General features: G+C 46.2%; 1 protein-coding gene across 1 annotated transcript in view; it reads left to right on the top strand.

Annotated features, from left to right (window-relative positions):
- The window catches only part of CCDC148 (coiled-coil domain containing 148), a 460,662-nt gene that overhangs the window by 202,364 nt on the left and 240,840 nt on the right, over positions 1-17,458 (top strand). The window contains exon 10 of the mRNA XM_029605544.1: positions 5,320-5,526. Coding sequence (XP_029461404.1) covers positions 5,320-5,526 — 207 coding nt within the window. The remainder of the gene's footprint in view (positions 1-5,319; positions 5,527-17,458) is intronic.

The raw sequence follows: 17,458 nt of genomic DNA, 5'->3' as shown, positions 1-17,458 counted from the left end.
CCAGGATATTTCAACGTTGGAGACAACCAACAATAGACCTCTTTGCGTCACATCTGAATCACAAAGTGGACAAATTCTGTTCTCTACACAAACAGAAAAACAAGCCAGCCAAGAAGGCTTTTGCTCGCCCTTGGAACTCAGGCCTACTATACACGTATCCTCTGATACCGCTAATAACCAAAACTCTAGTGAAGCTGCAACAGGACAAGGGGACCATGATACTCATAGCCCCACATTGGCCTCGACAAGTCTGGTTTCCCAAACTTTTAGACCTCTCAGTCAGGGATTCAATTTGTCTGGGAGTAGCTCCCACTCTCATAACTCAAGATCAGGGTCGGTTGCGCCATCCCAACCTTCAATCCCTATCCCTGACAGCATGGATGTTGAAAGCTTGATCTTACAACCACTCAATCTTTCAACTAATGTCTCTCAAGTGCTTATAGCTTCACGTAAACCTTCAACACGAAAGAACTATTCTTCGAAATGGAAAATGTTTACCTTGTGGTGCATGGAAAAGAACATTAACCCTTTCTCCTGCCCCACAACTTCTCTACTAGATTATTTATACCATCTTTCAGACTCTGGTTTCCAGACTTCATCTGTCAGAGTACATTTAAGTGCAATCTCAGCTTACCATAACAAGATGGGAGATGGACCAATATCCATACAACCTCTTGTCAGCAGATTTATGAGAGGTTTAACTCAACTTAAACCACCAATTCGGCCTCCAGTCACAGAATGGGACCTGAATCTGGTTTTAACAAGACTCATGCGTTCTCCCTTTGAACCCATGAATTCCTGGGACCTTAAATTTCTCACATGGAAGACTATCTTCCTTATAGCCATTACATCAGCCAGAAGGGTTAGTGAGTTACAAGCACTTGTCACGTACTCACCCTATACAAAATTCCTACATGACAGAGTGGCTCTCCGTACACATCCAAAATTCCTCCCCAAGGTAGTTATGGAATTCCACTTGAACCAATCCATAGTTTTACCCACATTCTTTCCAAGGCCTCATTCTCACCAAGGAGAATGAGCCTTACATACTGTAAATGTGCATTAGCATTTTACTTAGACCGCACTGCAATCCATAGAAAATCCACTCAGCTCTTTGTATCTTATGATCCAAACAAACCGGGTAAAGCAGTGGGTAAACATACTCTAATTGGTTAGCAGATTGCATACAATTTTGCTATGAAAAAGCAGGTCTTCCTCTCCAAGGGCAAGTAAAGGCGCATTCAGTAAGAGCAATGTCAACCTCAGTAGCACACTATCATTCAGTGCCAATTCTTGACATATGTAATGCAGCAACATGGAGTTCTCTTCACACCTTTGCAGCTCATTACTGATTGGATAAACAGGGATGACAAGATTCAGCCTACGAACAATCTGTCTTAAAGAACTTGTTTCCAGCTTAATCCCAACTCCTTCTACATCCAACCTGCTATGATTTTCAGCTGTCTCATTTTCACCAACAATACTTCAGTGTTGCTTCACTACAAAATGACTCAGCCTCTAGCTTGCTAATCACCCATATGTGAGGACTAGCATCCTGCTTGTCCAGGGATAAAGCAAAATTGCTTACCTTGTAATTGGTGTTATCCCAGGACAGCAGGATGTAGTCCACACAAAACTCCCACCACCCCGCGGAGTTGGGTCTCATACCTTTTATTTTTGCTAAAGCTTATTGCTACATACGAGACTGAAGAGAGACCCCTGTGGCAGAGAATATCATGGCATGCTAACATGGAGTTCTCTTCACACCTTTGCAGCTCATTACTGATTGGATAAACAGGGATGACAAGATTCAGCCTACGAACAATCTGACTTAAAGAACTTGTTTCCAGCTTAATCCCAACTCCTTCTACATCCAACCTGCTATGATTTTCAGCTGTCTCATTTTCACCAACAATACTTCAGTGTTGCTTCACTACAAAATGACTCAGCCTCTAGCTTGCTAATCACCCATATGTGAGGACTAGCATCCTGCTTGTCCAGGGATAAAGCAAAATTGCTTACCTTGTAATTGGTGTTATCCCAGGACAGCAGGATGTAGTCCACACAAAACTCCCACCACCCCGCGGAGTTGGGTCTCATACCTTTTATTTTTGCTAAAGCTTATTGCTACATACAAGACTGAAGAGAGACCCCTGTGGCAGAGAATATCATGGCATGCTGGGCATGCTCATGCCATAGGAGTGCTCAGTGGGCATGCTCAGTGGGCATGCCAGTCAAAAGTTTCTAGAAACCTTGACAGAAAGTTTTCCCGCAATAGGGCTCCATCAGTGACGTCACCCATATGTGAGGACTACATCTTTCTGTCCTGGGATAACACCTATTGCAAGGTAAGTAATTTTGCTTTACCTGCTATTAATTAAGTTGACTTAGAAAATAGCCACTGCTATTACTAGCAACAATAACATGGAATAGACTTAGTTTTTGGGTACTTGCCAGGTTCTTATGGCCTGGATTGGCCACTGTTGGAAACAGGATGCTGGGCTTGATGGACCCTTGGTCTGACCCAGTATGGCATGTTCTTATGTTCTTACCAGTTTTACTAATTACTCCACCAGTTCACCCACTCCTTCTTCTTCGGGTCATCTGGATCTTTAGCCTGAACTCCTCCCAGTTCACCTAGACCTCCCACCCAGCCAATAGCACACAATAAATATGTTTAATATTAATTATGCATGATAATTAAAAGGTTTAATATTATGTGAGTAAATTGGGAAATCTACGTGCATAAGTGTCTTTTAATGTAGCAACTTAAGTAAATGTTGACCTCACTCTGGAATACCCTTAGACCTCCCCCTTTTTACATATGTATATGTAAGTGTGAAAGCAAAAATACCGTATTTTTCAGAGTATAAGGCACACATAAAAACCTACGATTTTCTCAGAAATCGGAAATGCGCCTTATAGTCCGGTGCGCCTTATATATGAATTCTTCTGCTGCCACTCCTTTTATATTGTCTTTTTTTCTGTTTCTTTTCTCTCCATCTTCTTCCCTCAAACACACAGGTTCTCATTCTCACATGCATTTCTCTCTCTCACACACACACACTGGCTCTCACTGTCACATGCTGTGTCTCATACAATCATTCATACACTCAGTCTCTCACTCCCACATGCTGTGTTGCTCAAGCACAGGCTCTCACTCACCTCTTTGCGGGTCGCAGCAGGATGGGCTCTGCAGTGGCCCTGCTACCGGGCCTCTTCTTCTTCTCGGGCCGCTGCGACTTGAGATTCGCGGCGGTCCGTAAACGCAAGTGCTGCTCCACTTCTGCACGCGCTGATGCTTCCCCTCCTTCCTGCCCACGCGGCTCCGGCAACGTTTACTTCCGGGGACGCACAGGCAGGAAGGAGGAGGAGCATCAGCGCGTTTAAACGCGATCTTTTTCTTGGCCTTGCCGATCTGCCTGTCGCTGCGCCCGGGGGCATTGGGGGGATAATAAAAAAGTACCGTAGTTTTAAAGGGCGGTCTGAGCTTTGTTTCATTTAATGCGCTGCGCCTTATAATCCGGTGCGCCTTATATATGAACCTGGACGCCTTAGCAGGCGCTCATTGATAATGCGCCTTATAATCCGGTGCGCCTTATAGTCCGAAAAATACGGTATGTGCATATGTTTGATGTTTATAAATTAGCATGTATGTACATATAATCTAATTTTTACACAAGTAAATCTTTGAAAATGACGCGCCGGCCGCGACACACCCCCGACACACCCCCGACACCCCCCCAACACCCCCCCCCCCAGGAAAGCCCCGGGACTTACGCGCGTCCTGGGGCTTTGCACGCGCCAGCAGCCTATGCATCATAGGCTCGGCGCGCGCAGGGGGAGCTTGGGGCAGGTTTTCGGGGGGGTACGCGCGTATCTTATGCGCATACCCCTTTGAAAATCTACCCATTTATCTAGCTAGAATCCCAATAAATTTGCAATTATAATGCAATAGCAGTAGTAGGCAAATTTTGCCTGTTTCTTAAATCAATTATTTCCAATTCTGGTGTTATTTCTAGAGTCCCTTTCTGTTTTGGGCCTTATTTTATTTCTTTTATTTCCCCATTTTTCCTGGATTGAAAGATCTGCACTTTTTTTATGGCTATGACCCCTGTTATTAAAAATCTTTCTTTCCTTTCTTCAGCTGTTGATGCTATATTAATACTCATGTATCAGTGTGATGCGTGTATGGGTTCTGATAAGGATCAGCACAGCAGTGCGCTGGTTTACTTAGATTCATAATGGAAAGTGTCAAAGTAGGAGGAGCATTTAAACATTAATGGCTTCTTCGAGATTTAATAATAACACTTTTAAGGAAAATGAGATAGGAGAGGCTCTCAATGAATTTCTTTATCTGATGTTGAATTATCTAAAAAATTCCTGTGCTAATACTGCTGTTATGAGAATCATATATTCAGACCAGGTTTGAGGTAAAAAGGCTGCTTATCAATCCTAAGGCTGGATCTCTATGACAGTTTTTAAAATGGAACAACACAAACACCAAAACAAATACCTAGAAGCATGGGAAATATAAGTGACAAAACCTACAACAGAAGAACTCCCATACTATTTACAAACATAAGAATGCATTTTTATATTTACAAGGGCCGTTACAAGTGAATTGTCAACAGCATTTGAATCATTGTGTGATTAAAGTGTTGGACCCCCTGATGCAGTTGTGAGAAAACATGGTACCGTGTCAGGGGCTTTTTTGAGGAGCTATCAATGAAGTGCTGAGATAAGTATCCTTGGGGACTTAATATACGCTGACTAAAAAGTGAAATTTTATTTGCAACAAGAAATTAATAAAAAAATATAGATCAGAATGGATCTAGTGGTTGTTTTCGGCCTATAAATTTGTATGTACATGCTATATATTTAACTGTCCTACAAATATAAATATAAGGATGCATTCTTATGTTTATAAATAGTACAGGAGTTCTATTGTAGATTTTGAAATGAAATATTATTATTATTATTATTATTCAATTGCAGCTGGGTACACTGAAGCAATAGAAGGAAAAGTGATCTCCTCAGATTCATAGTGCGAATGACAAAGGTGGATTAGAGTTTGAGTTTCAGGAACTTTCCTAAAATATATTTCTAGCCACTAAACTATAGCTACTTTCCTGAAAATGAATGTCAGCATTGTACAGCAGAACAAAATACAGTTGATGATTTCGACCTGATAACCTACCCTGAACAAGGGACAAATGTTTTAAGCTAGTTCAATTAAAGGTATGATTAAGAGTATGTTTGCTGACTTTTCTTTATCCTGGAGTTGACTAATAGTTAAAAAATTGGTTTGTCTTGTAGGTTGCTCATGAGACGTCCTGGGACCAGTACCGTTTTGCTAAGGAACATCGAAGAGCTTTGATACAGAGCTGGATTCGAGATAGAAAAAATTTGCTTATAAAAGGAATAATGACTATTGCTGAAGCCTGTACTGCACATGAAACAGAAATTATATTGGCCAGTGACAGAAGGAAACAACATGAGATCTGTGCTGACCTGAAAGAAAAGGTAAACGTATTTGTGAAACAGTGCTTATGTCTATAGTAGCCCTGAGAAAAAAAGAAAGTAAAAAAGGATAATACACCTGTAATTTTGTTTAATATGAGCCTAGTTTTCAGTCTGCAATTTGTTGCTCATGTTTGATCATTATTGAGTCTTAAAGATGAACTTTTCTATTTAATCTGATGTGACCTTGTAGGTGTCAGAACCAGAGAAACTGCAACTATCATTCTGGAGGCAGAGTAATACTTATCGTTTCTGCCAATGGATTTCCAACAATATAAAGTAACAATGTCCTGTGAGCAATTTCAATATACTGTATGCTGACTACAATACTATCTGCTTCAAGAAAATGGCCATCTGCGATAAGCCATGAGTAGTTCCATTAAAATCAATTCACTGCAGTCTGCTGGTTCTTTGTAGTCAGCAGGAAAATAAGTGAAAGAGTTTTTATACTGTTCAGATGATAAAAAAAAATCTTTTTAACTAGGACGAAGTTGATGCATTTCTAAAGAATTTTTCAGCTTTTTCGAACACTTCTTTTAGTAAGCATTTCAGATTTATAGTAACTTCTATGAATGTAGAAAACTGGTTTTTATGTATGGATGATTTGATTTGTTTGAAGAACAGCTCTGACTAATGTGATTGTTCTTTTACAAAATACATGTTCTTATGTATAGCCAGATGTATATAACAGTTAAATGTTTGTCCAATGGAAACAGAAAAGCATTGAACTCTGTATCATTTTTGGTATATCAAGCTATACAAATAAGTCCTTTAAAAAAAATTCTGTTGTCATAATAGGAAAATCTTTTTAGAAATACAGACCAACATCTTTAATTATTGTTATCTAGAGAGAACCAGCATGGAATTTTGAAAAATAAAGATTTGTGGTTTTGCATGTTTCTTTTTTGTTATAGTAATGCATTTAGGAAATACATTGCACATACAAATTCTGGGTGAACCCACATGAACTGTAGAATATCCACATAGAATATTTATTTACTTATTTGTCCATTTATTATATTTTTATACCATTTATCAAAAAACCTAAATGGTTTACATATTATTACATACATAATATCAATTATAAAACAAACATTTATTAAAAACATAACACAATATCCTTAACATGCTCTCACATATTAAAATCAGATTCATTTGTATTCATTAATGCTAGTTTTTGCTTTGAGGTGTCAGGGGCAGTGTTAGGGTTTTGTATGTTTGTGGGCCCCTGGGCCGATGGGAGTGATGGTACCACCCACAAGGAGGAGCCCTGTGAGTCTCACTGGGCTCCTCCTTGTGGGTGGTCTCGGCAGACTTCAGACTCAGCTGTGGAATAGAGTCTTTATTAGAGAGAGAGAGAGGGACCGCCCGAGAAGTGGGCAGTGCAGAGACAAGCACAATGTTTGTGAGATGGGGTAGACCCAGAGGGGCGGATTTTAAAACGAGCGCGAATAGCCTACTTTTGTTTGCGCTCCAGGCGCAAACAAAAGTACGCTGGATTTTAGTAGATACGCGCGGAGCCGCGCATATCCGCTAAAATCCTGGATCGGCGCGCGCAAGGCTATCGATTTCGTATAGCCGGCGCGCGCCGAGCCGCGCAGCCTACCCCTGTTCCCTCCAAGGCCGCTCCGAAATCGGAGCAGCCTCGGAGGGAACTTTCCTTTGCCCTCCCCTCACCTTCCCCTCCCTTCCCCTACCTAACCCACCCGCCCGGCCCTGTCTAAACCCCCCCCTTACCTTTGTCGGGGGATTTACGCCTCCCGGAGGGAGGCGTAAATCCCCGCGCGTCAGCGGGCCTCCTGCGCGCCGGGACGCGACCTGGGGGCGGGTCCGGAGGGCGCGGCCACGCCCCCGGGCCACCCCGGGCCGTAGCCACGCCCCGGAACGCTCCCGACACGCCCCGAAAACGCTGCGCGGTTCGGGCCCGCCCCCGACACGCCCCCTCCGAAAACCCCGGGACTTACGCGAGTCCCGGGGCTCTGCGCGCGCCGGTAGGCCTATGTAAAATAGGCTTCCCGGCGCGCAGGGCCCTGCTCGCGTAAATCCGCCCGGTTTTGGGCGGATTTACGCGAGCAGGGCTCTGAAAATCTGCCCCTATCAGTACGCATAGGGGCGGATTTTAAAAGGCGCGCGAATAGCCTACTTTTGTTTGCGCTCCAGGCGCAAACAAAAGTACGCTGGATTTTAGTAGATACGCGCGGAGCCGCGCGTATCTACTAAAAAACCTGGATCGGCGCGCGCAAGGCTATCATTTTGTATAGCCGGCGCGCGCCGAGCCGCGCAGCCTACCCCCGTTCCCTCCGAGGCCGCTCCGAAATCGGAGCGGCCTTGGAGGGAATCCTCTAACACCCTCCCCTCACCTTCCCCTCCCTTCCTCTACCTAACCCACCCGCCCGGCCCTGTCTACACCCCCCCCCTTACCTTTGTTGGGGGATTTACGCCTCCCAGAGGGAGGCGTAAATCCCCGCACGCCAGCGGGCCTCCTGCGCGCCGGGCCGCGACCTGGGGGCGGGTACGGAGGGCGCGGCCACGCCCCCAGACCGCCCCGGGCCGTAGCCACGCCCCCGTACCCGCCCCCAAAACACTGCCGACACGCCCCCGAAACGCCGCGACGACCGGGCCCGCCCCCCGACACGCCCCCGACACCCCCCCCCTCGGAGAACCCCGGGACTTACGCGAGTCCCGGGGCTCTGCGCGCGCCGGGAGGCCTATGTAAAATAGGCTTCCCGGCGCGCAGGGCCCTGCTCGCGTAAATCCGCCCGGTTTTGGGCGGATTTATGCGAGCAGGGCTCTGAAAATCCGCCCCAGAGGGAATATCTCCTAGGAGTAATCTGGTAATGGTCCGCAGAGCGGGGTACACCGATAAGGTCCTCTCGTAGAGATGGCTTGGTAGTGGCCTGCAGCGCAGGGTACACTAGCGGGGTTCCTCAAGTAGATCAGGACTGAACATGATACTCAAGGTGTGATTGCAGAAGTATTATATCTTCTATTTTATTTTCCATTTCTTTCCTTATAATATCTTACATTCTATTTGCTTATTTGATCACTGCTGTACACTGAGCTGAGGATTTCAAAGTATTGTTCACCATGACTCCAAGATCTTTTTCTTAGTTGGCAATGCCTAATACAGAGCCCAGCATTGTGTACCTATAATATGGCTTATTCTTCCATATATGCATCATTTAGCATTTGTCCACATTAAATTTCATGTGCCATTTAGATGCCTAATTCCCAAGTTGCTCAAGGTTCTCTTGCAAAATATTTTCTTCCTTACAGGTTTTATATTATTCAAGCTAATATGGAGGTGTACTTAGCATTAAATCATACATTTAAGATGGCATGATGGAATATTGATGTGTTAACAAGTGAGTGCAAATTTTCCATGTGACAGCATTGAAAGATAATCTCTGTGAACTCGCCAAATAAAGACACTGAAAGTTTTTGATACTGAAATTGTAAACACTATTGTGCCATAAAAGCAATGTTGCTAGTTTATCTTGATACATATTAAAGTAGTCTTGATAGTTTTTTAATTTACATTTTTCATGATATAATGCCACTAATTACTTCCATCTCATCTCATGTAATATGATATGTATCACAAATAATTATAGTAAAGGAAAATCTTAAGACTATCTGTCCATAACAATCACTTGACATAAAGAGTGCCCACCCCCCTGTATGCAAATTTTGTAGAGTAAAACCATCTCATATGTTGTGAGGCCTGATCGTGATCGCATGCGATCGGGCCTCCCTACCTCCTCTCCGCAGGCGAGACGGGACTCCTTCCCTAGGGATCCGCGGAGCGCGGGCCGTGGCGTGACGGCGTCCTGCCGTCTGAAGACTGCGTCAGGAGAGCCGCGACTGGCCCCGCCCCTTAAAGGGGCCGGGCCGCGAAAACGAGGCCGGCCCCGGAAATGGACGCCAGCTGAGGGGGAGATTTAAACTCCCTCAGTGAAGACACGGACGCCTTCTCAACAGGTCTTGTGCTGTGCTGTGCTTGTGGTTGGACTCCTGCTTGCCTCGACCCTGCTTGCCTTGCCTGCCGCCTGCCTTAGACCCGGATTGGACCTCGACCCTGCTTGCCTTGCCTGCCGCCTGCCTTAGACCTGGATTGGACCTCGATCCTGCTTGCCTTGCCTGCCGCCTGCCTTAGACCCGGAATGGACCTCGACCCTTCTTGCCTTGCCTGCCGCCTGCCTAAGACCCGGATTGGACTTGACCTGCCTTGATTGCTGCCTGCCTAGACTTCGGAGTGGACTTTACTTGCCTTTGCCTGCTGCCTGCCGGGACCCCGGATTGGACTTTAACCTGCCTTACTCGCTGCCTGTTTTGATTTCGGATTGGACCTCCCGCTGCCTTAGCGGTACTCCGTTTCTGACCCCTGCCTGGAACCTGGACACTGCATCTGCGTGGCTCCAGCCTGTACCCTGTTCGGCTAAGATCCTGAGGGGTACTGAGGGGTTTCGGTACCAAGACTTCTACCTTCCGGAGGCGTTAGGCACCCTGTTTCCTCAGGTGGGTGTCTCTTCTCCGGATCAAGGGTCCACTTGATAACATCATAGGTGCCAAAAATGTAGATGTTTATTTGACTGTTGAATTAAAATAAATATATAACTAGTTTGCAAATTACCTAATAATTGTGGCTACTTTCTCACTACCATTTCAAACTTTTTATAAGTTTATCTAATTTAAAATCCTAAACCTTGCATAATTTTTATCAAGAAAATGCACATTTATTCATCTGAATTGTTGTGCTTCTAACTGATATTCTCATTGACAAGCCTACTAACTCAGGATGTTGCTTCATTATTGATTTCTTTGCTTGTTTTCCTCTTCTTCAGCTCTTAGAAAGCTTTCATTAGATTGCCACTTTCTCTCTCCACATGAGACACAGCTGAATATTAACGTTTTCTCCATGGGATCTGTCGGAGGAACATCTGTTCAACAACACCCCTAACTGCTGAAGCCCCCACTTGTCAATCTTGCATTCTACACTAAGCTGAGCACCCATCATTTAGACACAAATCAATGCAGAGTATTTTTTCTGTCTCTGTGAAGATCTCACACTTGTAGTTAGCTATTGAATAAATCAAGTCATTGTGCTGCTTAAACTTTAGAACATTTGAAAATCTGACACAGGCATAGCCTTTCTAATGATTTTATAATTAATGTAGCATTGTCAGCCTCCTACAGTTCTTTTGAAAGTTGTCAACACAAAGCTTAGATGACTGAACAATCCACTTTTTTAACAATGCTTCATTAGATATTGTACAGTTTGTTTTTCTAATATTTGTTGGACTTAGATAGTGGCTGAAATATACATTAGCTGTAATTATATTTGCTAATATACTGTGCAAGTCACTTTCCATATCAGAGGTAATGATCAATATACATATTCTTATCATTTCTAATGAAAGGTGTCAGTAATCTCCAGTTTACTGATGATCTTATCAGAAGTGTTACTGGTAAATGTGAGATGATCCAGTCCTTCCAAACTCTTTCTTCACTTTTCTGTTGTCACTATGGGAGATATGGATGTGTAGGCAAAAGCCAGAAAAATGCTTGAGTGCATAGGGAAAGTAATGGTCAGAAGAAAAGTAGAGATGAAATTGCCCCATATAACTCCTTGGTGTGACCTCATTTGGAATACTACAGTTCTGGAAATCGCATCTTCAAAAGGATATAACATGTTGGAGTTGGTTCAGAGGGTGGCTACTAAATATATACCATATTAATTGTTGCGGTCCCAGTCGCAGCAGCCACGACTAGGCCCTTACCTCCTTGGTCCTGGCCTGTTTCGCCGCATCCCCGCGAGGGGGACACCGCCGAGAAGCCCTGCCTGGACGCCTTCTCCCTGCGTGCGCAATCCGCGCTTATGAAGGCCATTTCCCGCCACTGGAAGCTCCGCCCTATCCACGACGTCAGACGCCGCAGCCTATGTAAGGCCGCCGTGGAGCCCAGGACTTTGCTTTGCAACGGGGTTCCTTGTGGTTCTCTGTTGCTCCGTGCCCTGGAGTGTGCTATTGCGTTAGCAACTCCGTTCCTGCCTGAGACTTGTTTCACTCCGTGCCCAAGTCTTGCTTCTGTCTGGCTTGCTTGCAGTAATCTGTTCTGCTTCAGCTCCTGTCTGGTTCCAGTAACCAGTCCTGCTTCAGCTCCTGTCTGGTTCCAGTAACCAGTCCTGCTTCAGCTCCTGTCTGGTTCCAGTAGCCAGTCCTGCTTCAGCTCCTGTCTGGTTCCAGTAGCCAGTCCTGCTTCAACTCCTGACTGGTTCCAGTAGCCAGTCCTTCTTCAGTTCCTGCTTGCTTCAGTCCTAGCCTGCTTCAGTTCCTGCCTGTCTCCTGATCCCTGCCTGCCTGCTCCAGCTCCAGCTTCCGTGATCTCCTAAGTCCCAGCGGCCGGGCTCCCACGGGCTCCTCCCGGAGGAGTACCGGCTTCCAGGGTGAATCACCTAAGTCCCAGCGGCTGGTCTCCTACGGGCTCCTCCCGGGGGAGTACCAGCTTCCAGGGTGAAGTTCACATCCAGCTCCTGCCTGGTATCCGCCTCCCGACCTGTCACTCACCAGAGACTATAGTACACCTCTCCCCAGTTTCTCCCAGGTCGGCCCAAGGGTCCACTAAACAGTTCACTCACAACATTAATAGTAGAAGTGAATCACAATGATCTCCATATGATTTACACTGCATATAGTTTTGTAGTATCCTTGTTTTTATTTAATATGATTTATTGTTACGTTTACTGGTTCATGGGGTAGTCCCACGAGCTAGTGCACTCACCCGACACCGCTGAAAGGCCACGTGAAAGGGCACAGCCAACAGGAATCTTTGCAGGCAGATGCTGCCACTCCATTTCCTTTCTGATGTGCCTCTAGGTGCTCACACACCAGACTCAGCCCTTCTTAAAGGGTCCACGGTGGGAAAACTCCAGCGGCACCTAGCAATGACATCCGGTCCTCTGCCGTTTAAAGGGCATCCCTCGGCACTCATACTTTGCTTCAGCAATGGGTTGTCTCTATCTAGAGTGCGAGTTGCTGCTCTTGTTTCTCCAGCCTTCTGTGTCTTCAGCCTCATCCAGCCTTCTTCGTCTCTCAGCCTGCCTACCCTCAGATTGATTCCCAGAACCGACCTCAGCTCGACCTCCGACCATCCTTACTTGCCGCCTGCCTCAACCATAGTCTGTGACCTCACCATTCTTACTTGCTACCTGCCTCAACCACAGCCTGACATCAGAACCACTCTTCAGCGTACACCTTAGAGCAGTGGTTCTCAACCTTTTTCCCATCGTGACACACCTGACAAGCCACGCTCACATGTGTGACACACTGCTCATTACAATTCACAGCAGAAATAAAAAGTAAAGGTCCGGTAATTATTTTTATTGTTTAAAATGACACAAGGAAAAGAAACATATTCTGTCTGAACAGAAATTGCATAAATAGTAAATATCCCACACCAAAACAGCACCAATTTCCAGCACTTAAACAGTAACCACCTTACCTAAGAAAAGGCAACACTGAAATATTACACCAGGCCTTAAGACACCAATACATCTCCTATTAGGAAAACGGACCAAGTAAGGCTGCTATAGAACCCTACACAGAAACTACACACCAGCAGAAAACCTCACCTAAATCACATGTGCTGACCCTCACCTAACAAAGAATAAAGAGACCAAAACGCATAACTAGAAGCATGCAGAAAAAACTGAATTGGAAACTGCAACAAGCCAGAGTCTCTATATGCAGTGTAATAAAGGAAAAAAGAAACATCACCCATCCTTATAAAACAAATCAAGAAATATAAAATCAGTAGCAGTAAAATCGTACTAACAAAAAGAACAGATTATTTCGAAACAGATGATGAGTGGAATATCCAATAATTAAAAACTCATATAAAAAATTTCTAGATACCAATAAAATATTTCAAAATAGCAGACACAAAGACCCAGTAATGAAAAATAAGGATACAGAAATTGTTTTGCTCTGCATACCTGGAAACATTTGATATCCAGGTGACCTGAGATTGTTTTGAATTAGCAGGAGGAGGGGTGGTTTGCTTGGAACTTTCTCCTCTCTCTCAGTCACATACGAGCGCTCTCACTTACACTGGCTCTCAATTACACACCTATACACACATGCTCTCAGTCACTCACATATACACATGCTTTTTCTCTCACTTATATAGGCTCTTAATTACACATTTACACACATGCTATCTTTTCACGCTTACACACACAGACTTTCAATCACACACATACATGCTGTCTTTTTCTCTCACACACAGACTCTCATTCACATGCTTACAAACATGCTCTCTCTCTCATTTACACACAGGCTCTCAATCACATTCTCACATGCTCTCTCACCTAAACCATCTCTCAATCACACACAGACACACATGCTCTCTCTTTCTCTCATTTACACACAGGCTCTCAATCACATACTGACATGCTCTCTCACCTAAACCAGCTCTCAATCACACACAGACACACATGCTCTCTCCCTTACTTATACACACAGGCTCTTAATCATACATACACATGATCTCTCACACACAAAGAATCTCAGTCACACATGTATACTCTTTCACGCAAACAGGTTTTCAATCACAAACTTACACATACAGGTTCCCAATCGTAAACTTACATTCATGCTCTCTCTCTCACAGGCAGGCTCAATCACAGACATACATGCTATCTCACTCACACACACAGGATCTCAAACACACATGCTTGCTTGCTCATTCACTCTCCCTCCCTCCCTCCCCGGAACTAGCGGCAGCAGCAGCCTCCTCCCAACCCTAACCTCCTTCATTTTCAGCCCTCGCGGAGGAGGAGTCCCATCGGCCACGGGGGTTGACGCTCTTCTTCATTTTTCTCTGAGCCGCGCTGCTCATTCCTTCGGGCCGACGCTGACCACACTAGCATGGTCTCTTCTTGTTGCAGGGGGGGGCGGGAAGAAGAGACCATGCCGATGCCGCTGACTCCAGCTCTCCTGCTGCATTCTGCCCGGGCTGACAGCATTTTAAGCCTAGGCGGAGGAGGACCGGGGAGCAGCTGGGTCAGTGGGGAACCGGGAAGTGTGGCGACACACCTGCGTGTTCTTGGCGACACACTGGTGTGTCGTGACACACCGGTTGAGAACCACTGCCTTAGAGAATGCCTCTTAAGACCTGCTGGCTCCTGAGACCCAAAGGCTCAACCCAAGGGAAAAGGGGCTAATATAGGCAAAGCTCCAGCTCAGTCTCTGCACCATCTTCCCCACCAGTTGGCGGTGAGGACCTACAGGGCCTTCCCTGTAGGTTATGCCAATCCCACCCTAACACAAGGGTCTACAAATCTAACAGTTTGCTGAGGCCATAGACACAGGGGCTCAGGCATCACTCCAAGCAATACTAGGCCTGCCCCAGCACCTACAGGAGCAGCAGCAGGTATTAAATCAAGTTATCATGCCCCTGGAGATATTAGCTGTCACAATGGATGCCCTGAGACAGAAACCTGCACCAGACACCAATGGTTCCTCCCCAGGTGCCACCTATCATGATGAGAACTTTACCGCAGTTACTACCATCCCCACATTTTATGGGGGATCCCAAACAATGTCACAGTTTCATCAGTAAATGCCATATGCATTTCCAGCTACAGGCCATAATGTGCCCTGACGATCAAACTAAAATCACCTATGTCCTCTCCTCCTTGAGCGGTACCACACTAGCTCGGTCCTCTCCCCTCTAGAAGCACCTAGATACCATACTCCAGAACGTTGCAAGTTTCTTCCATGAGTTTCACCTTGTGTTTGACAAACCAGGAAGGGACACCACCCAAGAAACTAACATGTTGCAGATCTTCCAGTGCTCCTGGACTTTTTCAGATTTGAATTCAGAACCCTTGCCTCCAAATTGAACTGGAGTGAATATTCTCACAGCCATCTTTCTTCAAGGCCTGGCAGGTCACATTAAGGATGAGCTGGCAGCTCAGGAACTTGCTACCTCCTTGGATATCCTTATCGTCTTAGCCAGGCACATAGACCAAAGGCTCCTGAAGAGAACCCGTGAGCATAAAGCTCGATGCTCCATCTCCTTAGTGCCTCGGTTCCAGCGACCCCTCTCTTCACCCATGTTTCAGTCCTCTGAACCTAAAACTCAGGAGGAGCCCATGCAATTGGGTCACATCCAGCTGACCACCCTGGAAAAATCACACCATAGACAACTGGGTCTATGTATGTACTATGCGGGTCATGGATACCTGGTGACTATCTGTCCAGAAAAGTCAAGAAACTTTCCTGCCTATGGGGAGATAACCCTAGACCAGACTTCTCTGATTCCTAACCTTTTCTTCCCATATCAGTTGCCCAAGGCAAAAATCACCTTTATCACAGGCCTTCCTGGACTCTGGTGCTGTGGGAAATTTCATTGATCAGGCCCTGGTGACGTACTACCATATACCCATGGTACTTCTGGCTCAACCTCTCACTATTTCCTCAGTCTTTGGTGAACCCCTCCCAGGGAGAATCACAGAGAACACTGTTCCACTCACCCTCAAAGTTGGCTTAATTCATACTGAGACCATCACTCTTTAAGTCCTACCTTGTGCGGTCAATCCAATTATCCTGGACTTCTTTGGCTTTAAAAGCATCAACCCATCATTGATCTTTACTAGAATTGGCCCTCTGGGGGCTGTCTTGTTGTTGTATATCTGCCTCAGAAGGCCTTGCATTCTGTTAGAAACGAGGTGTTTTAGTGTGCCCTTGGGCCTCAGCCTGACTCTAGAAGGATCCAGGACCGAACCGAGGGTTGACGGCGTGTTCCACCATGGCAGACGGTCTTACCCTCTGCCAGGCCTGCAAGCTCCCAAGGCCAACAAAAGGATGATGTTGGAATGTGAATGGTCCTCCGACCATTCCGAGCCCTTTCGGACCTGCCGCTTGGATCGGCATGGAGCAGCAGGCCTGGCCTGAGGTTGAGGGCAGACGGGCATTGACACGAAGACATGACACCAAGGTCGATGCTACGGCATCGCAGATGAAGACATGACACCAAGGCTGATGCGAAGACATCACGGACCAGTGGTCGATGCGATGACATCAGGAACAAGACGTTGACATGATACCAAGACTGATGCAACGGCATCCAGGATGAGATGAGGAACTTGGCAAAGTCCAGACGAGACGAGAGCTGGGCGGAAGGACATTGGCACTGTCTCTCAGGGCGCCCTACACAGTCCACCCGCGGGACTGGTCACGGACCACCCTGTCCCACTGCACACCCTACACAGCCCGAGGAGGCTGGTCACAGACCACGCTGAGAACGGGACAAGTGCAGGGAAGAATCCAGCCGAGGCAGAACTTCAACGACGGAGCCATAAGTCATCCGGAGCTCCGCAAAGGCTGGCAGGACATGACGGCTCAGGAGCACAGGAACGAATTCCACCTGTAGGCTACTCCACGCTCGGGAAAGACGTCATCCGAGAAAGTACGGCCTGACAGGTACCAGAAGGCTCAGGAGCGCTGGAGCAAACACCAAGAAAGGCAGGACACCAAGGAACTTGGGACATCAGGAAGCAGAAGATCAAGACGAGACACCAGGACACCTGGACGGGGACCTCAGGCACAAACATAACTTGACATGACAAGACGAAATGAAGAGGAGCTCCACGAAGAAGACCTGACGGAGCTCTGGCAGGCAGAAGCCTCCAGAGTGAAGTAACTCTGATGCAAGGTGAAGACTGAAGTGACGGAGCAGCCATTTATAGGGCTGGAGCAGGAAGTCCATCCTTAGGTTGGGCCAGCACACTTCCTGTGTCTGGCCCTTTAAATCCAGCAGAGAGACGCGCGCCAGCGCCTAAGGGGCAGGAAACTGGCTGTGCAGGACTGTGGACAGCGGCCTGCACAGCGTCGACATCCTCACGCAGCAACAGGGCTGGGCCTGGAGGCAA

The sequence above is a fragment of the Rhinatrema bivittatum genome, chromosome 6, assembly GCF_901001135.1.
Source record: "Rhinatrema bivittatum chromosome 6, aRhiBiv1.1, whole genome shotgun sequence".
Taxonomy (NCBI): domain Eukaryota; kingdom Metazoa; phylum Chordata; class Amphibia; order Gymnophiona; family Rhinatrematidae; genus Rhinatrema; species Rhinatrema bivittatum.
The sequence above is the reverse complement of the archived record's forward strand: the minus strand, read 5'-3'. Positions and strand labels throughout refer to the sequence as shown.